Source organism: Triturus cristatus, chromosome 7 (genome assembly GCF_964204655.1).
Source record: "Triturus cristatus chromosome 7, aTriCri1.1, whole genome shotgun sequence".
Taxonomy (NCBI): Eukaryota; Metazoa; Chordata; class Amphibia; order Caudata; family Salamandridae; genus Triturus; species Triturus cristatus.
The window spans coordinates 125,688,425-125,716,202 of record NC_140590.1 but is presented as its reverse complement, the minus strand read 5'-3'; the positions used below and the strand labels follow the sequence as shown (position 1 = coordinate 125,716,202).

At 48.8% G+C, this 27,778-nt stretch overlaps 1 protein-coding gene across 5 annotated transcripts in view; it reads right to left on the bottom strand.

The window, feature by feature from the left end:
• The window catches only part of LOC146809012 (sialic acid-binding Ig-like lectin 13), a 580,696-nt gene that overhangs the window by 250,221 nt on the left and 302,697 nt on the right, over window positions 1-27,778 (bottom strand). For all 5 annotated transcript variants that reach the window (XM_085615801.1, XM_085615802.1, XM_085615800.1 and 2 more), the window contains one exon: window positions 20,968-21,125. In XM_085615801.1, coding sequence (XP_085471927.1) covers window positions 20,968-21,010 — 43 coding nt within the window. In that variant the 5' untranslated portion in view covers window positions 21,011-21,125. The remainder of the gene's footprint in view (window positions 1-20,967; window positions 21,126-27,778) is intronic.

Genomic DNA, 27,778 nt, shown 5'->3' with positions numbered 1-27,778 from the left:
AAAAGAAAAAGTACGTCTTTTCGAAGGGCAGGGCACCAGCCAATGCCCCACCCGTAATCAATAGTGAAGGAAGTAGCAATTACCTATTGAGGAATAAAGCGCAGTGGTAAAAGTGTAGATGTACCCAACACAAACAGTGTAGACGTACCAGCCACCCCAAAACACTAAGCAACAACACTGCTGTCATTTCGAGGGCGGAGTCAGCAGCGCATGAGACCAAAAAAGAGTGCGATCATCCAGCCAAACCCACAGGACAAACAAGCATTGAAAATGCAATAGGACTCGGATTTACCCGAGACCTATTGCATTTTAAATAGAAGTGCCGGCATGAAAGAAGGCACGAACGGGAGGGGGTGGGGGGGTGGTTGTGGTACAAGAAGTTACAGACTGCGGGTGGGGACGGGGAGGGACAGGGAAACTAAAAAATGTTTACAAGTAAAGGGGCCGATAGCCCCGGAAGTGCAAAAATGATGCCATGGCAGTCAGGAGACTGGACTAGGACGCCAAAAACCAATCAAAAAGCAGAATGTTTGATTGTAGCCAATCAAAGTTATGGCTGGAAAGTGGGCGGAGCTTCCCCGCTATACTGTATACAGCATCTCTCGCCGAGACAGCGCATGCGCTTTCCTAGGTGAGACCTAAAAATTACGGAAATAATGAGAATAGAGGGCGTGCATGCGTGAAATCAACATTCCTTTGTGGAAGCATGAAAAGCCCAAGTGCAGCGTGATAACGTAAAACATGCAAAAAATGGCGTATAAGTGCCACCTCAGCATACTGCATAAGGTCTAAAAAAGCTTGTACCTGTAAGACACACCGAACCACGATGAGGCGTTCTAGGAAGGTGGAATCTGACTACATGGTTGCCCCCACTACTTTTTTCCTGGTGTTTTGATGGTTTTTGACTTAGTTTGGCTGGGAACCTGCTATTCAGGTCCCCAGCCTATCTGCTCTCTCTTATAAAATGATTCCATGTACTTTAGGTACACTCCAGATTGGATTCTGGGGTACCCTTGTGAGTATACTATGTACCCAGGGCATAGGTACCCCAGAGGCCTACCAGGGGCTGAAGCATGTATTATGCTACCCCTGGAAAGCCTTTCAAAATGACACCACAGGTCTGCTACTGCACCCTGGGTAAGGTGGTGCATGCACCCCTTACTGAGGTATAGGTTCACTATACCTCACCTATCACTACACATAGTAACCTATCAGTCACCCCTATGGCAGGCCCTATCAATCCTGAAGGCAGGGTGCTTGGTTATATGTGAGAGGGTGCCCAGGCATGAGCTGAGCCCCTCTGCAGCCTTCGGAATCTCTTCTCCGGGGTTGTCAGTGGTGCAGTCTGACCGTATACTCTTAAGTGCATTATATCTTAAACGGTTAATGCTAACTTTGGACTGGCTGCACGGAAACATGTCGTGTTTGTTGTCAAACACCTTGGAATAATACCCCTACATCTAGAGGGAGAGACATGGCAGTACTGGTCAACCCGGTAGAAATCTAATAGAGCCCTGGCATCACAAAATGGATGCTGCAGCCACAGAAACAGGTCTGGCCTCCTGCTGCTCACCGAAACTCCTGCAGGGGAGGCCTGGACAATAGGTTTCCTGTCAAAGGGCGGTGTAACCACCTCCCAGACAGGCTTATGTGTATTGGGGCTGGGTGAGAGCACTCCCAGAGTGCTTTGAAGCCCTGCACTGGGGGCACATTTGGTGTCCCTGTGCATAGTCCTGCTCAAACCGGTTCAGGGGCTTCCAGCCCCTGCTCTGGTGCGAAACTGGACAAAGGAAATGGGTGTAGCCACCCCTCTTTCCAAACCCTCCCATAGGTGGGTCCCCAGAGTTAGTCCAACCTCTTCCTTAGGTATAAGTAAGGAACCTCTGTAACCAGAACTTTAGATATCCCTGGACGAAACTCTGAAGCTGAATCCTGGAACATCGATGCTCTACTAACGACTAGAAGACTGAAGAAATCTCACTTGGGGTCAATGAGTGACTCCCCTGTTTGGCAGGCACCAACAAAGCAATTTGCCGGTCTGCATCTCCGAAGGTCCCGCCGGACTCCGAAGTATTTGCAGCCCAGGAAGTGGATTTCCAGACATTTCAGAGGCCGACTTGAGGCCCCAGTAAAGTTGAGACCCGCAGCCCTCGTGAGTAGCGTGGAACTGGAACTCCTGGTCACCGTACACTTTTGCAAGTGCATCGACTTCTCGACGTCTTTTGAAGTCATGCTTGGGGTTACTTGTAGCCCCCACCTCGATCAGAGAATCCACTGAAGATTGTCAGCCTAGTCACCCCGAGTGACCCGTGGGCCGCCATTTTGTGTTTCTTCTTGAGGTCCCTTCGCGATCCCTGATCTGTCGACTGGTGGGACCCTGAGGGGGTAACTTTGAATTTCCTTGGGCTTTCCTGGTTGCTCCAGACGTGCCCTGACTCCCAAGTGGTGAGTCCCTCAGATCTTGCTGGTCTGCACCGAAGCATCTTTCTCCTTTCTGCGTGGGTTGCTATTGCCAAGGCTTGTTGTGTCCAATCCGGGAACCGACGCTGCAGCACTCAACATCCTTTGAGGGACAGCTCGAATCCAGCTCCTGGTCATCCTCGACGCCTCCTGCTCCGCGTGGCTGAAGAGTCAAGCTTCACCTGAAATCACCCGACATTGGAGGGCATCCGCCTATCGCCTTCCTTGATCAATGGCAAGTGACCCAGACTCTGTCCCCTCTGCTTTTACGTTCTTCTTGACTAAGATCCAGGCTTGGATCTCTTCGGACACTCCGCATCTTGCCGGCAGCAGCACTTCTTTGCCAGCTCCCATTGAAATAGTCTACGTGACCCAACACCATTTGACACCTATGCACCCGGCTTCCCTGGCTGAGGTAACACGAGTACTCCAGTGCTCTTGTGGGTGCTAGCCCTAGAACTTCCTATGTCCCAAAGGGTTTGGTCCTGACTCGTTTCTAAGTGTCCCTAATCTTTAAGAATCTAACCGCAACTTTCCCCATAGAAGCTAACGGGAGCTCGCGGCTGTGGTCTCACACTGCACACGGCCCCCCGTGGGTCCCCTGTGTCACTACCTTGGGTGGTTTCTTGGGGTCCCAGCGATTCTACAGGCTCTAGGCCTTGTTTCTAGTTAAGTCGTGGTTCTTATACCAATATTTTAGTATATGGTTTGGCTCGCCCCTAGGGCCTGACGTGTATTTGTGCCTATTACTGTGATATTTGAAGTGTAACTTTTGTGTTTTGACCTCTAGTCTCATAAAGATACTAGAAGGGTGTGTTTAGAAATAAATACATATATTTTATATATATACCTGATGTGGTTGTCTCTCATTTAGCCACTCAAGAGATTATAGACTGGTAAAACAAGCTGCTTTATATTCCTTCAAGACTTAGCCTGAAGGCTGCTCTCCATAGCTACCACTAGGATAGCTTTCAATAAAGGTTGTCTTTAACCAATTCACCATAAGGGGTTGTTTGGACTGGTGCAAGGTGCCCACTAGAACTAGTGGACAGCATATACCAGGCCAACTTCTCACAGGCGTCAGGCGGCAGACCACTACACGATGAAGTGGTACTGTAAAATGAAACGTATAGGTGTAAAATGTGCGAGAAACCCAGAAAATTAACAGCTTCACTGATAGTGACAAATAGAAAAAACTCACCAACATAAAAACTAATAATTGGATGCCAAGTCTGATAATGACCAGCTCACTCCACTGGAAAGACTTACCAAGGAGAAAAGCAATACTGGAGGTCTAGGTAAAGGGAAGCACGCTATTACGAAACATGGGGGTAAACCAGCGGCGTAGTAAAACAAACAAGACACACCAGATGCCTTCACTCACCAAGCCGTAAACTCGATAGCGGGCTGCAGAAGCGGGGCCAACTGATTAAGAGAAAATCCGTATCACAACGCTCATCCCGAGTAAGCAACACCATCACAAGGGCTTGAAACTGCGTGTATGCGTGCGTGACCACCAATTTAAATGTGAACGTCAGACCGAATGCCACTCGTTAAAGAAAAAGTGCGATACACGAAAAGTGAAATACCAAAAGTGCTGTTGGTTCCCGAGAAAAAACGGCACCAATAAATAAACAAATAAAAAATGGAAATAATAGAACAGTGTGAAGGAGCAGATGACAAATGCAACAAGAGGAAGACAGATACGAATGGAAATCGTGTTAAAGGAGCTAATAGATATAGAAGAAAGACTAAAACCGAAGTACTCATATTTCATATGTGCAAAGGGTGAAATAATACATTTTGAGTAGGTGAGCAACAGTGATGCATTACAAAATATGCTTGATGAAATGAATGTACGACAGAAAATATTTACAGTAACAAAGTGTCATGGATACAGTCAAGATACTGGTAGGTAATACTTATAGGTCATCATCCAAACAACAAAGTGAAAACAGTGCGCATGAAAGCGGGGTACCTTACAAAGTGCGGATCCCCCGGTACAGCAGTATAAAAAATGATGGTGAATAAAGATAGGTAATAACAAGCTAAAAATATGGAAGAGTATGACACATGGAAAATACCCAAAAGCATTGGCATCTCTCAAGGTTCTAATAGTGCCATCATTGGCAACACACCCCACCCACACAAACACGTAGCATGCATGCTAAATAAATAAACACACAACACAACTTTTGTTTGGGTAAATATTGCTGCAGGTTTATTCCATACAAAAGTATGCAATATGGTTGGTTATCTTATGGCCGATCCAAGGGCAGGCAGCTGTAACCAAACTGTGCTGCCTGCCCGCCTGATGAGCCAAGCAGCACTGGGGAGAACCCAATCAGTGCTACACCTTATGGGTTGATCCTCTTTCCGGATCACGTGGCACATTGGTCCCTTATCACTCAAGCCCCTTTCAGGGCGGAGCGTAGCAAGGCAAGCCCCCGGTTGTTCAGGCCCAAAACCGCCCTAAGGACTAATGGGACGCAGACGCGGTTTTCCAGGAACCTCCCATGAGGCTTCTGGGATTTGGCTCTGGCACCCCTATTGTGCCCTGCAGAGGTACTCTTCCGTACCCATTTGCTTCCAGATCGCTCTGTAACTCAGCCACAGCTCTGGAGGCGGCCTCTGTCGCCGCCAGAGCCCCCCACCAAAACAGCTCTATTCTCACCTGCAACTTCTCATCTCTAGAGCCTCCTGCAAATCTAGAAGGAAGAGATCCTGGTGATAGATGATCTCCATCTATATCACAATAGCCCTTGACGTAAGCCTGGATCAGCTAGTGTCTGATGAACCAAAGGCCCTTTTGGCCTGTGAACTTGTGCCAAGAACTATTCACCCTCCTGCGGGAAAGTTCCACTGCCTCACATCACTCAGCCCCGTGCCAGCTCTGGGCGGGACGATTTCAGACACCATGGCTCACATTGCCCCATCTATTTGCTGATCTCACCTAGCTGCCGTCCTTCTAGCACCGCGTGTGCCTGAACACCTGTGTCCCCCATCTATGGGACAGCAGCCCCCTTATTAGGTGACCGCTCCCACAACCTGCCTGCCTACTTGGGTTATTAGGGCGAGAAGGATTATACTTAACATTTGCACAGTCCCTTTGCTTGCTAAATCAGGACGCACAGGAATGTTCATAACTAGAAATATGTGACAATGAGCAAGGGTGCCCTCATTCACTTGCCATGCATCCCTTATTCCCTATGGGAATTTTGCCCGCTCAGCTCCCTCTGTGGTGAAACCACCTAGGCATACCAGTTTAGAGAATCTGTCTTATTTTATCCAGTGCCCACTGTCTGCAATATGGTGCCTAACATTCAGGATTGACTAAGTCCTACTTTACCCCCATCCTAGAATATTCCCAAATAGGGGGGCGCAGGGGTTCACACTGCCCACCCTGGGCAGCCCCAGCCGTGGCAAATTACCTGCTCCGTTAAATTTTTATTTTTGTTGAACACTGGATGTGCCAAATGTTCTTTTTACATAGTGGCCTTTTGTGCTTGACACCTTGTTTCCCCATTTATTGGGACAGCAGCACACTATGTTGGCTGACAGCGTCCTCACCCAGCGTGGCTAACATAGCTGGCTGGGCATTTGAGCTTAACTGCAACAACATGTCACCTACCCTCGGTTCTGGGGTGCACTTACTTCGCCCCATTGACTAGACAATTGTACAGACCCCTTTGATTTGCAAACCTTGGTGAACACATTAATGGTGTCAAATCAGTTTGACACAATGTATGTATTGTGCCCACTATTGGCGACACCTCACCCTTTTGTGTAGTGACAACTTACGCAGTGCACCCCTCTTGCTTAACTGCCGTCAGATCACAGATGCACCGTACCTGCTATCCATCTCTGTCCCTGGATGCTTAAACCTGCAAAAGTGTCGGAATCCCAGATTCCCAGTTTCATGTTTAGCTGCGGTAGCCTTCAGTGGATCTGCTAAGAGATACCACAAACTGCATTGGTCATGAGAACCTTAAGAAGCACACAATTTTCACCTGGGCGTACCTCTAAATGAGACTGGCTCCACACAGCTGTAACGCCAGAGACACACATATATTAAATCTATTTACTGGTTTTTGCCACTTGGCACCCTTCTGGTTGGTGATGCGGAACCTCCTACCCAGCATAAACTGACCGTCTAGCGTTGTCGCCACACCACCCATGTCACTTTAAATACTCTCAATCCCCCTGTGCAATAGTCCTATTGCTAAGTGGGCAATCAATACAACATCCCTCCTTTCCTGCCGGACTATTGCCTGTTCGGTTAGATCTGTGGTGACTGCACCCAGACTACCCAGGCAGCTTTATTGCTGATAATGAGACCAGTTGACCTTGGGGAATCTCACGCTTGCAACTTGCAACTACAGCGATTTTTTAAAGTGAAATGATCCTGTGTATCAGAATGAACTATGCACAGGTATTTGGACTCTCACATGCGCAGTTGTTGTGAACAACAAAGTGGATGGCCAGAATGTGTTGGGGGACCTCCCCCCTACCAGTCTCTGCTGTATTTTTCCCCCAACAGAACAGCTCACTGTAGCTCAGTGGACAAGTGAAATTGTACCCCACACCTTCTAATGTGTTGTTAACATGGTGAAATTTGGGGATACTTTTAATACCACTGGTGGGGGAGAACTGGTGGAGTGCTGGGACCTACTGCCGGCATCTCCCATGCTCCGTTTCCTAAGCACCAGTCCCGTACCCTCCTAGTCCACCCTAGGATTTAACAGAGTTGACCCCCTAACCTGGGGTGCGATGGCCCGGTAGCCACTGGACCAGTATGTGAGTACTATTAGAGACCTAAAACTATCATCTATCTCAAGCAAGGAATGGCCACATGAAACTCACAATTGCTCCCTAATAAAATTATCTTCACCGGCAGTTGACATAGCTCAATTATTACTTGATGTCCTGTATGGGTCCAACCCTGCACCCAAAGCAATGCTTGCTTCATAGGTGAGGTGATGCAGCCTTCACATACTATGCTAAGAGCAGAGTGCACCTGCTGTGTAACCCCCTGGCTGCTTGTCTGCCCTTCCTATATGCCCAGGGATACCTAAGGCAATGCTTCAATTCTGAACTGGTGTGACTGTGCAAGAAGGGTAATGAGCCTTCGCCTGCACAAGTAGCCCAACTGACAAGTTGGCCCTGACTGACCTAGAGTTCTGGTGCCAGATTTGGGAAGACGTTTCCTGATCAACTATAATGAACAAATAATATGTTGACCAATTTCAGTGAATGTTTGTCTTAAGTGTATCTGCGAGTGCAAACGATTAGGTGTGGATGGGTCATTAATTTTTCCGGCCAGTAGTGCAATACCTTTGCCCAAGCAACTCTAGACGAGATGTGACCGCGCAGGTAGAAGACAAGGGATGTCCGACTCACCTTACTTCTACTCTTACAGTTTTCTCTGTATATTGTTTGATGGACCCTAACCTAGTTGTATATTCGCGAAGCATGCCTGCCCGGAGGCATGATGGCGCTGAATAGCCGGTGTATGTTACCCCACTCGCTGATAATTATGTACAGATAACTGCCCTTACTTAGCTTGAGGGAATGCTGAATGCTGCCTAAGGACTGTAGTCTTACTGCTCCAACCCAGTTTGACCCCAAAACTTTGGGACGACTTTATTAGTAACATGCCCTTAATGGTACGTGACATTCTACAAGCACTGCGCAGAAATCCCACTTTGACCTGCTCGAGCCTGTGGCCATTCTGCTGAAAGCCCTGTGGGCCTGGGGGAGGGGAGTGCTACCAAACCTCAAGTCCTAGGCACTCAGGAAGCATCCCTCAATGCTGCAGGTGCCCCAAAGCATTTATTATAAAACATTTAATGGGTAACCCGGTTTGCGCCCACCTTAATGTGCCATGTTATGAGCAATTAGTTACCCCACATATCTCTTCCCTATGGAAAGATGAAACAACTGGCCAAAGCACAATGCACAGGCAGTAAGTGGGCCCAATGATACACCCCCAGTTCTGTTTGATACAGACCCTAACGCATCGTGTGCCAGTTTGTGCATATCATTCTGGGGTGACTAAGCCCTAATGTGCCCCCTTCCATGGATAATCCCCAGTACGAGGGTACAGACTGATGACCAAGTGCTGCGCCAGCCAATTAATATGTAGACGTGTGTAAAACCCAGCTGTAGTCAAACAAAACCATTAGAAGCAGTTTATCAGGGAAATATAGAGACCACCAGAGTCCCTCTGCGCCCTCCGTACTTCCGCAACAGCCAGACAGGTCACCAGCACGCATGCCAGGTACCGAAACCAGAAAGCAGCAGCCTTTTTGAAAATGGAATGGTGATGCGCAATCCCCGTGCTGGAGACAAAATTGACTCGTGTTGGCATCCACCCCACCCTGGGCTAGCTATTTCATTGAACCATGGTGCTTTCAGCGAACTGCCCTATTCAAGTGAACTGGAAGGTCATGGGGGAAGCTGCATCTATCTTTGACCTGACAATTCTCACCGGCACCATGCAGCTCGGTACTCATGAACCGCATGCCCCACGATGTAGGAATCAACAACCCAGGTGCTCCAAAACCCAAAACTGGTAAAACAAGGCACACAACCAGAGCACCGTGCCTGCACTGTCTGCTTGTAGTGAAGACGCCCAGATCTATAATGTGTTTCTTGTAAGCTATCTCCCAGTTCCAACACGCCACAAAACTGCCGCTTTATCGCAGTGTTATCTGAATATTGGCAACCTATCCCAGTACTACACAATGTAACTAAGAAATTGAGCCTCAACCTTGAAAAGTAACAATCACTTGCCCTGAAATGAGGCAAAGAATGCTAGAGCAACTCAGCAGCCTCACTTGAAAATTCCATGCATGTTATTTGTTCCCAAAACTGGGCAGCTAATAGCTTAATGACCAGAAATATTGATTATCATTATATGCTCACCAACAAACCCCACTTTGGACTGAGTCACAGCAAGCAAACAGCAAGCTAGTGTGCCGGCCAGGTTCAATGCTCCGCACTCCGGTTGCCTGTCTTGGAAAAAAGCCTAGTTTGAAGATTCTGAACTGGCACGCTAGTTCGGCCCCATCCATAGCTGCCAATGTTTGAGATTGCTATGTATGAAATTTGCATAATTTCAGTGCATCTGTGAGTGACATCAAGACTATGCCTGACATTTTCTAGCCCGCAAAATCAAACCCAGGAAAGCAGGAAACATATCAATGTCAGTAATTAACTTAATTTGAGCCGGGAGAAACCCAGGGGGACCATATTGTAGGAGCTGTTTGTTCTTCAGACATATTGCACCTGGAGTGTGCCCATCTGTTATAGTAAGCATTTATGTGTGTATGTGACACTCTGGGAGACAAAAGTGCCGAGGTATGGTAAGAAATTGACATTGCTCAAGTGGTGCTGAGTATCATAAATATACACAATCAGTCAAAACAGCCTGGTACGTTGGGTGAATGAAATGGGCACATGCAAACTACAAGCCCTTGGGACCTAGAGGGAGTGAAAAGCAAGCTCCAGTACCCCGTGCTCCAGCACCCCGTACTCCAGCATCCCCTCTCACCTGTGCCGATACCGACACGCCATACCAAAACACCATACCAAAATAGTCGGTGACCCTGAAATGGGAGATTCCTCTGAGGGGGAACAGATCCCTCACTGCCCTGGAACACCAGATATAAATGGTCTCTCTCGATGCCCATGTATAAATTATGTGCAGCCCAGAGCTTAAGTGGGCTTAAGTGGGATGAAAACATGGTGGGGGAGTTTCAAAAGGGGGGCGCGGCCAATATACATGAGGGCGTGGCATAAAACACGTAAGCTGTGCTTACCTAGTGTGCCACCCGACTTGAATATGGCTGTTTCTTACATTGAATCCCGATATATGGTATCACAAGGAACATCATACCTACAAGTCAGGACTGTTGGCTATGTCAATGGTCGTTAGTTGCATGGGATAAATAGGCGCGCATCTTCGCTTGCGCCAAAACCGTTGTTCACACCACAGCCCTGTGTGTGAGATTCTGTTCCTGAAAAGTAGCAGCGTGAGCATTGCAGGGAGAGATGAGATCAGGCGATCCCACCGCAGCTGTGACTGACCCTGATCCGGCCCCCCTCCCCACTCCTGCCGACTCCAGGCACATTCCGCAGAGCGCACGCCGTTTGCTGTCTGGTCCCCCCCCCCAGCAAGGCGCCCGCGGAGACTCATCTGGCTGAGACCTACTTGAAGGCTAGCTACTAGAAGCCAGTGCTGTGGAGGGCACAAACGTGCAATGCAGACTCATCTCTGCTACGCAAGGCCCCCGCTACTCTACTGTGGCTCCCTGCAAGTGCTCCCTGCATAGCAGCTGCCCCGTGAGCAACAAACGCCCCATCCACGGATCAAACTCCAGACCCTGGGACCAAGAAACAGACACTCTGCCCGCCGGCCAAGCGGGATTGAACAAAAGGTCCCCTAAACCCAACGCCGCCACCCCTGGCTGAATACTACGGTCCAGATCTCTGTACTGGGGTGAATGTACGACATTTTTCTGCATTCTGTCCATCAACTGTTGTTTTTGCATTTGTCACCCAGAGTGGGAAGGGTATGCCCATACCTGGGTCCCGTGCACTCCATGCCACTGGAATCAGGCTATCCTGGCTGAAGAGGGGTGAAACCCTGAAACTGGTCAAAGGATGCTTGTTTCCAGTCCAGGGAGGACCTGGCTTGGCAGGTCGGACTGGACTGTTCCCATGAGGCACAGGGTCAAGACTGATTTGCATATGGCTGGGTTCAAACTGGAATGGCAGGGTGAGCAAAAAAATAATAGATTTAGGCCCAGATCTCTGTACTGGGGTGAATGTACAACATTCTTCTGCATTCTGTCCATCAACTGTTGTTTTTTGCATTTGTCACCCCGAGTGAGAAGGGTATGCCCAGACGTGGGTCCCCTGCTCTCCATGCCACTGGAAGAGGACCTGGCTTGGCAGTTCGGGCTGGGCTGTTCCCATGAGGCACAGGGTCAAGACTGATTTGCATACGGCTGGGTTCAAACTGGAATGGCATGGTGAGCAAAAAAACGAAGGATTTAGGCCCAGATCTCTGTACTGGGGTGAATGTACAACATTGTTCTGCATTCTGTCCATCAACTGTTGTATTTGCATTTGTCACCCCGAGTGGGAAGGGTATGCCCAGACGTGGGTCCCGTGCTCTCCATGCCACTGGAATTAAGCTATCCTGTCTGAAGAGGGGTAAAACCCTGAAACCGGTCCTAGGATGCTTGTTTCCAGTCCAGGGAGGACCTGGCTTGGCAGTTTGGGCAAATGGCTGGGTTCAAACTGGAATGGCATGGTGAGAAAAAAAACAGATGCATTTAGGCCCAGATCTCTGTACTGGGATGAATGTACGACATTGTTCTGCATTCTGTCTGTTAGACTTGGGGGTCTCTACTTGGCACAGGTATGCACTTGTGACAAATAGGGACCCTCACCTCTAGTCAGGGTAAAGGGGTACACTCCTAAAATAACCCCTGCTCACCCCCTTGGTAGCTTGGCACGAGCAGACAGGCTTATCTCAGAAGCAGTGTGTAAACCATTTGTGAACACATAGAGTAATCAAGTGACAACACTACAGAGGGACACCACACAGGTTTTATATAAAAAATAAGTATTGTTTATATAGATTGAACACAAGACCATAAACGACAAAAATCCACAATACGGTTACTTTAAGATGGTAGAATTTAGCTTAGTTCTCTTTAGTTCTGAAATGCGACACTTTATGTCAATGTTCGTTTAGATGCGACACGCAGGGCAACGAAAGTGTTGCAACGATGTTGGTGCAAAGTGCAAAGAAATAAAGAGGTGAAGATCTTCCAGATGCGGCACGCTTCTCCGATGTTGCGAGAAGACTCGATTTTATACGTCAGCTGCAGCGGCGACACCACTCGACGCGACAACAGCGGCGACACTCTTCTCCGACATTGCGAGACGCTTCTGCTCGATGCGACAACTGCAGTTGCGACACACTTTACGCGATGCGACAACAGCTCCGATGACGGCACGCTTCTCCGTGGATGCGAGGCGCTTTTCTTGATGTGGTGCAATGCGACAGCCACAGCGGCATCATCCAAGATGCGACGGCAGTGGCTACGATGGCGACACGCTTCTTGCTCGATGCGACAACTGCAGCGGCGACACCACTTGACGCTATGCGATGACAGCGGCTCCAACGGCGGCACGCTCCTCCTTCTTAAGTCGCGCTTCCGGCTCTTTGCGACACGCAGTCCCTCAGAAGGCCTAAAACAGCAGCAGGCACTTCCAAAGAACTCTGGGGAGCTCAGGGTTTAAGTCTGTTGTCCCCGAGACTTCAGCAGGAGGCAAGCTCTTTTCCAAGCCCTTGTAGATCCATCACAAGTTGAGCAAAAGTACACACAAAGTTCCTTTCTCCTCTCTTTGGCAGTAGGCAACCCCTGCAGGCCAATCCCCCAGTTTCAGGGATAGTCTCTCCTCAGTTTCTTCTTGGTTCCTCTACTCAGCAGAGATTTCTTCTTGCTTTCCCAAAGTGATCTAATTTCTTGGGATCAGGGACCCAATACTTATACCACAAAATCCTTTGTCCTCTGAGGGCAGAGGGGCTTTTGCCTTGTTCAAACCGGTTCTGGTCAGTCCTGGAGCACTTTGTTTACCTGACTCCATCTTTCCTTTCAGAGTGCAGGGCAGAGACTTCAGACGCACCACAGGAGGTGGAGCCAGCATTGTGGAGGGAAGGCACAGCCCTATTCAGGTGCCAGGTGCTACTCCTCCCACCCATCTAGATGCAGATCTCTCTATTCACCACTGGGCCACCTCACCCTGTCTCCTGGAATTCCCTAGCCCTGTCACTCAAACTCCAGACAAGGAATACGCAGCCTAGCAGAGGCAGATTTGAATGGTTAGACAAGAAAATACCTACTTTCTAAAAGTGGTATTTTCAAACACAGAATGTTAAAACCAACTTCACTAAAAGATGTATTGTATCATTCTGAGTCCAGGCATACTAAATTCGAATTTCTACCATGTTCCCTGAGTCAGTTAGGATTATAAAATGTAATAACCAAACTGCCCATTCTGGCCTATGGAGAACAGGTAGCCTTACAATAGTGAAAAACGAAAATGGCTGTAATTCACTATTAGAACATGCTACACACACCAGGGCATGTCCTACCTTATACGTACAATGCACCCTGCCCTTGGGCCTACCATATGGGTGTCTGATATGAAGAAAGGGGAAGGTTTAGGGACTGGCAAGTGGGTGCACTTGCCCAGTCAGCATGACAGTACCAGACTGCACGCAGGCTCTGGAATGGCAGACCTTAGGCACACTTTTACAGGCTGCTTCTGTGGGTGGGATAACCAGTGCTTCAAGCCCGCTAGCAGCATTTGGCTTACAAGCCCTGGGCACACTCGGTGCACTGTATTAGGGTCTGACAAGTAAACCAAACCAGCCAATCATGGAATCACTAATCCATACATCAATTTACAATAGGGAGAGCATATGCACTTTAGCACTGATCAGCAGTGGTAAAGTGCCCAGAGTCATAAAACAGCCAACAAAAGGTCAGAAACAATATAGGAGGAAGGCAAAAAGTTCAGGGATGACCCTGCAAAAAGGGCCAAGTCCAACACTGTCCATCAACTGTTGTTTTCGCATTTGTCACCCCGAGTGGGGAGGGTATGCCCAGACGTGGGTCCCGTTCTCTCCTTGCCACTGGAATGAAACTATCATGGCTGAAGAGGGGTAAAACCCCAAAACCGGTCCCAGGATGCTTGTTTCCAATCCAGGGAGGACCTGGCTTGGCAGTTCGGGCTGGACTGTTCCCATGAGGCACAGGGTCAAGACTGATTTGCATACGAGTGGGTTCAAACTGGAATGGCAGGGGGAGCAAAAAAACAATGGATTTAGGCCCAGATCTCTGTACTGGGGTGAATGTACGACATTGTTCTGCATTCTGTCCATCAACTGTTGTTTTTGCATTTGTCACCCAGAGTGAAAAGGGTATGCCCGGACGTGGGTCCCCTGCCCTCCATGCCACTGGAAGAGGACCTGGCTTGGCAGTTCGGGCTGGACTGTTCCCATGAGGAACAGGGTCAAGATCGATTTGCATATGGCTGGGTTCAAACTGGAATGGCATGGTGTGGTGAGCAAAATAACGATGGATTAAACCCAGATCTGTGACTGGGGGTGAATGTTTTGCCAATGTGCAACATTCCGTCCATCATCTTGTGTGTTTTGCTGTTCGCCCTATGTGGGAAGGGTATGCCCAGACGTGGGTCCCGTGCTCACTACGCCACTGGAGTCAAGCTATCCTGGCTGAAGAGGAGTGAAACCCCGAAACCGGCCCTAGGATGCTTGATTCCGGTCCAGGGAGGACCTGGTTTGCAGTTTGGGCTGGACTGTTCCCATGAGGCACAGGGTAAAGACTGATTTGCATATGGCTGGGTTCAAACTGGAATGGCATGGTGAGCAAAACAATAATGGATTTAGGCCCAGATCTCTGTACTGGGGTGAATGTACGACATTTTTCTGCATTCTGTCCATCAACTGTTGTTTTTGCATTTGTCACCCCGAGTGGGAAGGGTATGCCCAGACGTGGGTCCCTTGCTCACTTTGCCACTGGATTTAAGCTAGCCTGGCTGAAGAGGGCTGTTTGCCCGAAACCGGTCCCAGGATGCTTGTTTCCCGTCCAGGGAAGACATGGTTTGGCAGTTCGGGCTGGACTGTTTCCATGAGGCACAGGGTCAAGACTGATTTGCAAATAGCTGTGTCTGAACTGGGGTGGCAAAGTGAGCTAAAAAATGATGATGGATTCAACTCAGATCTGTGACTGGGGGTGAGTGTTTGAAAGGTTTCAGCACTCCGTCCATCATCTCCTTGTGTTTGAGATAAATGTTTAGGCATATCTCTATCTGTGTGAACCTTAACCACTTCTAGAATAAAGAAGCAAAGTTGGGCTATGGAAAGGTGGTACTCTTGCCAATGGACCACTAAGGGAGAGGTGATGGTCCTAGTTCTAATGCAACTCCTTTGTTCAGTAATACGTGTTCGTAGAGACGTCTCGGTCTTACCCACGTAGTACATTCTACAAGGACATCGAAATATATAGATGACCCAAGTGCTGTTGCAGTCTCCAGTGAAATGTAGCTTGATGCTTTTTCCAGACTAGGGATAAGAAATGCTGTCTCCAACTAGGAAAATATTGCAATGAGAGCAATTGTAACATTTGAGCATACCCTTAAGCTTGGTGTTTTCATTCGATTCTTGTGAGGACAAAAGTTCTCTAGATTACGAGATCTCCTATATGCAAAATGGGAGTTGCTGCAAATATACCTTGGAAGTCTGCTTCGGACTGGAGTAATTCCCAACGTTTTAGGATTATGTTTGATAGCCATTGACAATGTAGAGTAGGTAGATACAAACACTTCTCTTTTAGTTGGTTGTTTAGTTTGTTTCTCTGTTAAGGTTCTGTGTGCGTCTTTCAGCCTCGTCGATAATTTCCGCTGGGTATCCACGAGCCAGAAATCAGTTTCTAGGCTCAAGAATAGAGGGTCCGAGTTTTGACGTATCACAGGTGATACGTTTGACCCAGAGAAGCTGAGAGTATGGCAAATGGCATTTGAATGACGGTGGGTGGAAGCTAGTATATAACAACAAATTGTTGCGATCAGTGGGTTTCTTAAATATGGAGGTATTAATTGCTGTTCCATCCAGTTCAATGTTGATGTCCAGGAAGGCAATGTGTTGACGACAATCCATGTTGTGGTTGAACTGAATACACGGATGTCGAGTGTTAAGACGTGAAAGATTACCCAAGAGATCAATTTGGGTGACTTGCCATACAATTAGAATATTGTCTATGTATCTTCTGTATAAAATAGGATGTTCGGACCACCTGGTATCGGAAAGAATATGCTGGAGTTCAAACTTACTAAAAGTGGCATTTTCAGAAAAGTAATTTTAAATCGGACATTACCATTAAAGAGGATTAAAAATTATAATTTGAGTTTAAACAGCATTTCGCTATCTGGTTTGAAAATTAAGTTATCACATGTTACGTGTAATAAGGTAACCAAGTGTTAATTATATGGGACAAACAGCCTTTCACCATTGAAAAACAACTCAAGGAGTCAGGACAAGTAAAACCTAAATGCACATGTCCTACTTTTCGAATACCATGCACCCTGCCTGTAGAAGTGGTTAGGGCCTACCACAGCGTGACTTATAGGTATAAAAAAGAACAGTTTAGGCGAAGCAATAGGTTTATTTTGCCAAGTTAAAATGGCAGTTTGAAACTGCACTACAGGTTGCAGTGGCAGGCCTGACATATGTTTTATTTTGCTACTTTTTTAGTGTGTGGCACAGTTTGTGCTGCAGCCCACTAGTAGCATTTAATGTACAAGCCTTGGGAACACGTAGTACCATAAACTAGGGCCTTATACATAACTTAAATGTACCATTTGGGTGTTAGCCAATTATGCCATGTTTAAAAAGGAAAATCCAACAAATACTGGCTGAGTAGAGGGAGGAACAACATGCTTACAATGACATTGTAGCGATGTTTGTGTCTGGTAATCAAAGTCACCGTATCAGATATGGATTTTGATGAGCACGACTGCAGATAATCTACCCTGTTCTCGTCCATTATTAAATGTGGGCCTCCAGGACTTTACTAGCATGTTTGCTTGTGTATAATGTAATGTCAAGCAGGCAGCACGTCGCAAACTTTAAAGTGTGTGCACTGGAGAATGCAAATATCACTGCAGCTTTATCTGTTTACAAGCAATACATAAAGATGCCTGTCTTCCGTTCATGACCATTTCTCACACTCGTTTACCCTCACTTCTTTTTTAGGTCTCGCCTAGCGATGCAGCGCATGCGCTGCTCGCCTTGGCGAGCTCTATTGTTGTGGGTTTTGCTTCTGGCAGGAGATGTGCATGCGTACGGGCAGCAGATGTGCACGCTGCCGTGCCTGCCCAGACAGCAGATTGTACACGCGCACGTCGTCTCACCGCGTCTCTTCCGCCTTGGTATTTATTGTACTGGGCTTTTGGAGACACTTCTTTCTCAGCCGGTACTCCTGCGCACTTCCACCTTGTCACCACTAGAGGGAGGGGAGACCTCGCGCTTCAGACGGGCATGTGCTGGCCTCTTGACTTCAAGCACACGTACTCTTCCTCTCCTCTACCTGGACAGTGACCTGCAGCCGTCTCCTCCACTGGCTTGCAGTCCCGCCCACACGACAGCGCCTGGCCTCCGCTGCACGATCATCCACATCACCTCTGTGCTGCCAGGTCTTTACTTCTCCGGCTCCCCTCGCCGGCCTGGCCTCGCACACGCCGATGCCACAGTGGTCCGTCCTCGACCGGGATGTCGTCACTTTCGTGACGCCGCAACTGCCGCACCTCCAGGCTCCTTCACATGGCGATGCGTGGTCTGTTGCAGTAAGCACTCCGCTTCTCCTTATGCCCAACACGTTCTGCAGCAGAAGCCTCTGGGCAGCGCACACCGTAGGCGCGTCCACCTCATCGCCAATGTGGAGGGGTCATATATTGGGGGGGGGGGGGGCTACAGCCTAATCAAAACACATAATGTGAAGTGAGCCCTGCTATTAGTTCCGTGCAAAAGACCACAAGCGATCCTTGCACATTTGTTTATAGCCCCCGGTCTGCGTGATGAGTCTACTTTAACCCTGATATCTGCATGTAGTAAGGTTAATTCATGGGGAATAGAGAGCCGGTTATGCAGGTTATTTAGCCCCTCTCACGTTATGTGTGGTGATGTTAAGTGAATTGGTTGCTGTATCAATGAAAGTTGTCCTGAAGTGCGCTCTAATCTCTCTTTCTGTGTGGTATGCAGTGAATGACAGCGAGACTGCAGGTGTTCCTTCCCCAATATCCTAAAGCCGCTCAAACATTAAAAGCCTGAATAGGCAGCTTGTTGTCGGTTGCTAGAGGTTTCCTAAATGAGGGATGCCAGACACGTACATGTTGACAATCCGTCTGTGCTCCCTGCAGGTGCTAAGCCAGATACAGAGCCACCAAGTGATGTCAGAAGGGATGCTCCTGAACTGCTGGTTTGTGGAGTTGAGGTTAACCTATTGACTGAAGGAGAACAGAACAAAATCAGATTCTCTGCTGCCCCAGTTAGTGCAGAACTCAGGGTCTAAGGCTAGAGGATGCTGAAACAAACAATGAGTTATGAAGCGGTGCAAAAGAGGACAAACAGCAGAACTGTCACAGGAAGGGCTGGATGACTTGCAAGGTAGGTGTCTACAGCTCTGAAAACGTATTTAAAAAACGTACCACCTAAGCCGACAGTCGAGAAGAACATTCACCTGCAGTGGCAAAGGTGCAGTTTAAAACTTGCCAATTTCATGGGCGACCCCAGCAGCACGCCCCAGCAGATGTCTGTTGGCAGTTCTGCTATGATCCCTTCACTCTGTTGCTTTGTAAGCAACTTCTTCCGCAGCCAACAGATGGGACGTAACGAAAGAAGGGTCCTCTGTATTTGGGTACTCAGACTATTTGCTCTTTAAGTATATAGTGTGACTTTCCCTTTAGCAGTTAGTAACCGCCCTCCTGCCTTGTCATTTACAATGCCAATAGCTCAAACTCGCGTAAATGGGAGACCTATTGCATTGCAAATGCTTGTTTTCTTGCTCTGCAGGTTTATATAGCAAAAACTCGATCCCAAGGTACTGGTGTGGTTTACATGAGCACCACTTGCATTAGACAAGGTCGCATTTATTTTGTAGGTTCGAGTAGATTAAGCGATGTGCCAAGAATCACAAGATATTAAACCAATGCCACGACTCAAATCTTGTGCCCCAGTTTCACAGTCAGAAGCTCTGTCTGTAATACCAACAATGCCACAAAGCGGAAAAAAACACTGTTGCCCTGCAAAATTACTGATGTGGTTAGACATATCGCTTCGATTCGAATCTTTATTTCGGCTCTAACTCATAAAAGAGCAATAAAACATAGTATAAAATATTAAGAACAAACAAGCATATTCCAAAATGCGTGATAAAACTGGCTTAGATCAATCATTCATCGTAAAAATATTTGATAAAATCGATACAGCCAAAGCAATTCATAAACTCAGTAACATGGGTCACAAAAGTAAACAAATACAATCTTGGACCATAGATTCTCATGGTGCGAGTGCGTAGGGGAAAACAAGTCTCTAAGGGCACCCTATGGTCTAATAATGTGCATATACAGCTGTGGATCACAACGTCTCACAGTGCAAGTGCATGAGGGGGGAGCGGAGGCACAAGGAGCACCCTATGCTGTTGTGATATCAGGTCCCACATAACGGGGCCTATTAGGATTGCGGGCGGACGAAAGTCTACCGCCACCCTAGCGGTGCTGGGACTGGCCACCAGTGGTGTGGCGGTCCCGCACCGGCAATTAGGATGCTACCACGGCGGTGGCATCTCCTATTCCCAGCATTGTGGCGGGCGGTGCTCACAGCACCGCCCGCCACAATGCTGGGAATGCACGTTGTACATTATCATGCACAAGGTGACAGGCACCATGCGGTGCCAATGCAGGGAGGTACCATAGGTACTCCCCATGTGCATCCCCACCCCCCCAACGACCTGGGGGCCCGCTACATGCCCCCATAGGCAAAGACCGCATGCCTTTCCATGGCGGCAACACCGCCATGGAAAGTCACAGCTCCGCCTGCATGTTAATATGGATGGCGGTGTCTTGCAGACACCGCCACCATATTAGACCCCTTTTCTGCCCGGTCTCCAGTGAGACCCGCGGAAAACCGGCGGACGGTCTTTCCGTCCGCCGGGGTCCCCCCCCGCCATCCTAATATGGCGGGGGGAAATGGGAGGCGGACGGAGAATAATGGCGGCCGGATAACCACCGCCATACGGGATCCGTCCACCATTATATTAGACGCCTTAGTTTGGAAACCATGCGCCTAGTCCTCTCCATCGTCCGCAAAAGCAATGCTTTGTCTCGGGTCGATTCTCAAAATACAAAGATCCTCAACATGTTTTTAACCCCTAGAAATTGGAATACTGGGAGTATCCATTTTTGATTCCCCTTTCACATAGACGGGACAGAAAACAGTGCATGATCCAAAATGTGCTTACTGGCACCACAGGTGGGGCATGTCCACCTATCCCGCTAGTGTGGCCGATCCTAGCCTGAGGTGAAGGAGAGCAGGGGAAGGGTGCCCTAACAAAACTGGAGGTAGAGTTTCCTAGATACCGTGGGTTCAATCTCGTCAACGAGTCGCTTTCCCTAAAACTCACCCTTCACCAGAAGGAAAGCGTTGGTCAGGGGCCAAGGAGGGATGTGACTGCATTAGGTTCATGGGGTGCTGGGCATACTTTTCTTTGATGGTGTTCATACTGATAGACCCCGCTATCAGGCATATCAGGTCATAAATTAATTGTTTTCCGGATGTAGTGCTTAGTTTACTTTTTTGTATATGTGATGGATTTAGGCATTTTTTAAGGTCGGTGTCACACTAACCTTTCCAAAGTAAGGACAGTAACAGCACTCTTCCCAGCTCCATAGTGGGCTACTTAGACATGCCTTAGTGACAGGAATCTTCGCTCATCCCTACAGCACCCAGAACTGCCAAGGAAAGATTGTAGCTCATCGGTTATTTCAGTAATTACTGGGATGATCTGCGGAGACAATAATAGAGAAATACTTCAAATTAATAAAATAAATATTACCACATCAAGCAAACACACAGCACATTGTTAGTTTGCCTGTTAGCAATTTTTTTTTTCACACGCCTTCAAATGGGAAAATGGGAATATAATCAGCAAAATACCCTGGATTTGTCATCAATTCCAACCTCCAAATGATTGAGCACATCAATAAGCTAAGCAAATACACACCTCCAAAAGAAAATGAAACCCTCTGGGCCTCATTTATAAAAAGTGTTGCATCGCTGCGTGAAAACATTTGGGGATACACTCCTAAAATAACCCCTGCTCACCCCCTTGTTAGCTTGGTACGAGTAGACAGGCTTATCTAAGAGGCAGTGTGTAAAGCATTTGTGAACACATACAGTAATCCATTGACAACACTACAGGTGGACACCACACAGGTTTTATATAAAAAATAAGTATTCTTTATATAGACTTAACACAAGACCAGAAATGACAAAAATCCACAATACTGTACTTTAAAATGAAAGAAATAGCTTAGTTCTCTTAAGATGGTAAATGCGACACTTGACACTTATGTTCAATTACCTTTGGATACGTAACACTATGCAACAAAAGTGTTGCAGGGAAGGTGATGCGTCGGTTCCTTACATGCAAGAATGGTGATGCGTCGGTTCCCTACTGCTGCATAGGGGACGATGATGGGTCGGTTCTTCTCGGCATGGGGAGGTGATGTGTTGGTTTCTTGCTGCGCTTCCGTGGCGATGCAACCAGCAGTGCCGTGATGCGATGAAGATCCAGTGCAGTGAAACAAAATGGCATCTTCTTCTTGATGCGACAACGATGCGTGCACGCCCGGCAGCCGTGCGGCAACTCAACGAATCTTCTGAATGCGACAGGCCCTACAACGCGCTTCTCCGGTGATGCAACGGCATCTGCTGGGATGGCGACACTCTTCTCCGTTGATGCGGGGCGCTTCGGTGATGCGACGACAGCGCCAGCGGCGGCACGCTTCCTCAGCGATGTGACGACAGCTGCTGCGGTGGCGACATGCTTCTTCGTCTTGAGTCGCGCATCCAGCTCCCAGCGACACACCGTCTCTCAGAAGGCCCAGCACAACAGCAGGCACTTCAAATTCCCAGCAAGGGAATTCAGGGGAGCTGGTTGGTGAAGTCTGTTGTCCCTGAGACTTCAGCAGGAGGCAAGCTCTATCTACAAGTCCTTGGAGATCCTTCACAAGTTGATGAAAGTAGCACAAAGTTCCTTTCTCCTTTCTTTGGCAGTCGAGCAACCACTGCAGGCCAATCCCCCAAACAGCACTCAGCTGTTTCTCTGGTTCCTCTTCTCAGCAAAGGTTCTTCTTGTTTCCCAAAAGTGATCTAAAGTTCTGGGGTCTGGGTCCCCCCTTTTATACTCATTTTCTCTTTGTTCACTGAAGTCAGAGATGCCTTTGCTTAGTCCAAACCAGTTCTGGTCAGTCCTGGAGCACTTTGTTTACATGACTCATTATTTCCTTTGACAGTGTAGGACAGGGACATCAGATGCACCACAGGAGGTGGAGCCAGCATTGTGGAGGGAAGGCACAGCCCTATTCAGGTCCCAGGTGCTACTCCTCCCACCACTCTCCATGTAGATCTCTCTTTTCAGCCTTGTGCTGACTCACCCTGTCTGCTGGAATCCCCCAGCCCCTGTCACTCAAACTCCAGACATGGAATACACAACCTAGCAGAGGCAGGCTTGGATAGTTAGGCAAGAAAATACCTACTTTCTAAAAGTGGTATTTTCAAACACAGAATGTTAAAACCAACTCCACTAAAAGATGTAATTTATCATTCTGAGTTCAGGCATACTAAACTTGAATTTCTACCTAGTTCCCTGAGTCAGTTAGGATTATAAGATGTTATAATCAAACTTCCCATTCTGGCCTATGGGGAACAGGTAGCCTTGCAATAGTGAAAAACAAAAATGGCTGTAATTCACTATCAGGACATGTCACTCACACCAGGGCATGTCCTACCTTATACTTACAATGCACCCTGCCCTTGGGCCTACCATAGGGGTGTGTGATATGAAGAAAAGGGAAGGTTTAGGGACTGGCAAGTGAGTTCACTTGGCCAGTCAACATGGCAGTACCAGACTGCACATAGGCTCTGCAATGGCAGGCCTGAGACACACTTCACAGGCTGCTTCTGTGAGTGGCACCAGCAGCATTTGATTTACAAGCCCTGGGCAACCATGGTGCACTGTACTAGGGTCTGACAGGTAAACCAAACCAGCCAATCATGGAGTCACTAATCCATACATCAATTTACCATAGGGAGCACTTGCACTGTGGCACTGAATAGCAGTGGCACACTGCCAAAGCATCTATAACCAGCAAAAACATGTGAGGCAACAGCAAAGAAATGGAAGGGAGACCCACGCCAATGGTGCCAGGTCTAACACCTGTCCCCTCCAGCTGAAATGTGGGGAGAACTACCCTACCTCCTGGGAGTTCTCATCACTAAGGCGGAAAAATCTGGACGGTCCATCAGCATTGGCGTATTCTGTACCAGGGTGGTGTTCCACCGTGAAATCCATCCCATGTAGGGAAATGGACCACCTCAACAGCTTTGGATTCTCACCCCTCATCTGCATCAACCATCTGAGGGGCCTGTGGTCTGTTTGAACCCGAACGTGAGTCCCAAACAAGTATGGGGTCAGCTTCTTCAGCGCCCAGACCACAGCAAATGCCTTGCGCTCAATTGTTCTCCACCTCTGTTCCCGTGGAAGTAACCTCCTAGTGATGAAGCCTACAGGTTGATCTAGGCCCTCCTCATTTATCTGTGACAAAACAGCCCCCACACAATGCTCTGAAGTGTCTGTCTGAACAATAAACTCTTTTGAGAAGTTGGGTGCTATGAGCACGGGCGCCGGGAACATGGCAGTCTTCAGGGCATCAAAAGCTTTCTTACAGGTGTCAGTCCAAATCATTTTCTTGGGCTGCTTCCTGGAAGTCAGCTCTGTCAAGGGGGCAACAATGCTGCTATACCCCTTGACAAACCTCCTGTAATACCCAGTGAGTCCTAAAAAGGCTCTCACCTCTGTTTGGGTCTTGGGGAGTTCCCAAGCCAGGATGGTCTCAATCTTGGGCTGTAGGGGCGTCACCTGGCAGCTCCCAACCTGGTGTCTCAAGTACACCACAGAACCCTGCCCGATCTGGCACTTACTCGCCTTGACCGTGAGACCTGTTCTCCGCAGCGCCATCAACACTTCCCAGAGCTGGCGCTGATGTTCTTCACAACTGGCACTGAACACTGCAATGTCATCCAGGTAGGCGGTACTGAACTCTTCCAATCCAGCCAACAGCTAGTTGACCAACCTCTGAATGGTGGCAGGGGCATTCTTCATTCCAAAGGGCAGAACTGGTAGTGCCCATCTGGTGTGGAGAACGCTGACCTCTCTCTTGTCCCATCAGTCAAGGTGATCTGCCAGTAATCAGATGTTAAGTCAAACGTGCTGAGGTACCGGGCAGCCCCTAACCGATCGATGCGCTCATCAGCTCTGGGGATGGGGTGCGTGTCAGTCCTCATGACTGATTTGAGCCCTCTGTAGTGCACACAGAACCCGAGGTCTGGCATGGCACCCGGTGCGGCAGCCTTTGGGACCAAGACCACTGGGCTGGCCCAAGGACTGTTAGAGGACTCAATCACCCCTAACACAAGCATCTTGGAGTTCTCCTCCTTGATGCAAGCTCTCACCCTGTCAGTTACCCTGTAAGTTTTATGCTTAACAGGAGGACTGTCTCCAGTGTCCACAACATGGACGCACCAATCAGTGACACTGGGAATCGGGGAGAAAAGATCAGAAAACTGTCCCACCAACTGGTGACAGTCATTCTGTTGCTCATGGGTCAGGGCGGAAGAGAGGTTCACACCATCCACTGACCCATCTCGCTCTGTAGCTGACAGGAGATCAGGAAGTTGCTCAGTCTCCTACTCCATTCCAGCATCTGTCACTAAGAGCATGCCCACTTCGGACCTCTCCAAGTGGGGCTTCAGACGGTTGATATGCAGGACCCACAAGGGGTTCCTGGGAGACTGCAAGTCCACCAAGTAGGTAACAGGACTTTTGCGCTCCACCACCTCAAATCGTCTGGTCCACTTATCCTGGAGCACGCAGGGCTCCACTGAGTCCATGACCCACACTTTCTGACCAGGCTGAAGCTCCACCAGAATGGCATTCTGGTCGTACCACCACTTCAAGTCCTCCTGGCTGGCTTCCAGATTCGCCTCAGCGAGTTATCTGAAATGCCTAGTCTGGTTCCTGAAGGCCAACATGTAGCTATATACATCCTGGGGAGGTTTCCTGGGAGATTGCTCCCAGCCTTCCTTGACTAGAATCTGAGGTCCTCTGACTGGGTGACCACAGAGAAGCTCAAAGGGGCTGAACCCTAGAGATTTCTGTGGCACCTCACGGTATACAAAGAGAAGGCATGGCAAGATGACGTCCCACTTACGCCTCATAGGTTCCTCAAGACCCATAATCATGCCTTTTAGGGTCCTGTTGAATCTCTCAACCAACCCATTTTCTTGGGGGTGGTAAGGAGTGGTGAACTTATAAGTTGCCCCACACTCCTGCCACAGGGACTTCATATACTTGGAAATTAAGTTTTTACCTCGGTCAGACACCACCTCTCTAGGGAACCCCACATGGGAGAAAATTTCCATCAGTGCCCGTCCCACCACGGGGCTGTCACTGTCCTGAGAGGTATGGCTTCCGGGTACCGGGTGGCATGGTCCACCAAGACCAGGATGAACCTGTTGCCCATGGCTGTCTTGGGGTCCAGTGGCCCCACAATGTCAATACCCACCCGTTCAAAGGGGGTGCTGACCACAGGGAATAGCTGGAGAGGAGCCTTTTGCTTCCTCCAACTCTTTCCACTTGCATAGCAAGTCTGACAGGTCCTGCAATGAGTGTCTGGCCTCTTGCATATTTGGGGGCAATAAAAGGGGGTGACAAGCCTCTCAGAGGTCTTGTCCTGCCCCAAATGTCCGGCTAAACGCACATCATGAGCCAGACCCAGTAGGAAGGCTCTAAAGTGCTGGGGTACCACCAGCACACGGGCTGACCCAGACTCAGCAACCTTAGGCTTACTATACAGGAGACCATTCTCCCAGTAGATCCAATGTGATCCAGACTGATTACCTCCTGCCTGGTTTGCAGCCAGCTACCGCAAACCCACAAGAGAAGGGCACTTCTTCTGCTCCTCGCAGAACTCTTCCCTGGAGGGTCCTCCTTCCTGCTGCCAATGGGTCAGCTCAGGCTGGTCCCCCAGTTCAGCTACCTGTTCCCCTGTAGGCTCCATAGCATCCCCTCAAGGTCTGCCTCCTCCTGGACCGTGGGAACTTCGGGGGCCGGTTTCCTGCACCCCCTGCCTCTTCTTTTTAAGGCATGCACTTGGGCCTCCCTCTCAGGCTCCAGGTCCTCTTGAACACCCTTACTGGCTGCCATGGACCGTGTGGTCACACACGCCCAGTCAGGCAGACCCAACATCTCCAAACTAGCACTTTTATCCACATTAGGCCCAAGGGGAGCTCTTCAAATAGTTCCCCAACAAACAGTCAACACGCATGGCTGGCCTCACAGCTACTTGAAGAGTACAAGAGACCCCCCCCCCACTCAAAGGGAACCTGAGCCACCTCGCAGTGGTTCTCTGTGTTGTCAGCGACAACTACTGGGTAAAATGCGTTGGGGAACACCTGCTCTTCAGACCCCAGGTGACACTTGACAGCTGTCACACTGGCTCCTGTGTGTCTAAGAGCCTTCACTCTATGGCCATCGATGGTCACCCACTGCCTTTACTTTTTAGTGTTATCAGGCAGTTGGGTCCTGGGGACCATCTCACAGTCTCCTAAAGAGACCAGGGACATCTCTGCAGGACTCCACTCACCTTGGGCACCCATCTCCTCCCCCAGGGCTACACTTGCCACCTGCCGGGGTGGGGCACCAGTGGGTGCTGTCTTTCCAAACTGTGGGCACCGGCGATCAATAGACATATGGCCCACTTCAACACACTTGAAGCACTTCAGGGGTCCTTGAGAATTACTTTGGGGCCCTTTCTGCAACTCCCTCTGTTTACCCTTGTCCCCCCACTCTTCTGCTGGGGACCCTGCCCACTCTTGGCAGAGTCTCCCACGTGACCCTTGTGGACCAGGGTGCTCACCCAGCGGTCCGCCTCCTCAGCAAGCTTCCTAGGGTTAGTCAGCCTGCTATCAATCAGATACTGGTGTAGCTCTGGAAAACAATTACTTGACAAGTACTCCCATGCAATTAAATCAAAGAGCGCCTCAAAATCATTCACTTTGCTACCCTTCACCCAACCATCCAATGCTCTGCAAAAGAATGTTACATACTCTACCCATTTGCTTGACTTCATCTTTTTGCAATTCCTAAATCTCTGTTTATACAGTTCAAGAGTCAACCCATACCTGGACATCAATGCTTCTTTCATGTGGCTATAAGAATTGTGGACCTCAAAAGGCAAGTCCAACAGTGTATCCCGCCCCTCACTAAGGAACCACCCCCACAACCCCGCTCCCCAATCCTTCTCCGGGACCTGGTGGGAGGACATAGCTACCTCATAGGCCTTGAACCACTGCCCAATATCATCTTTCTTATAA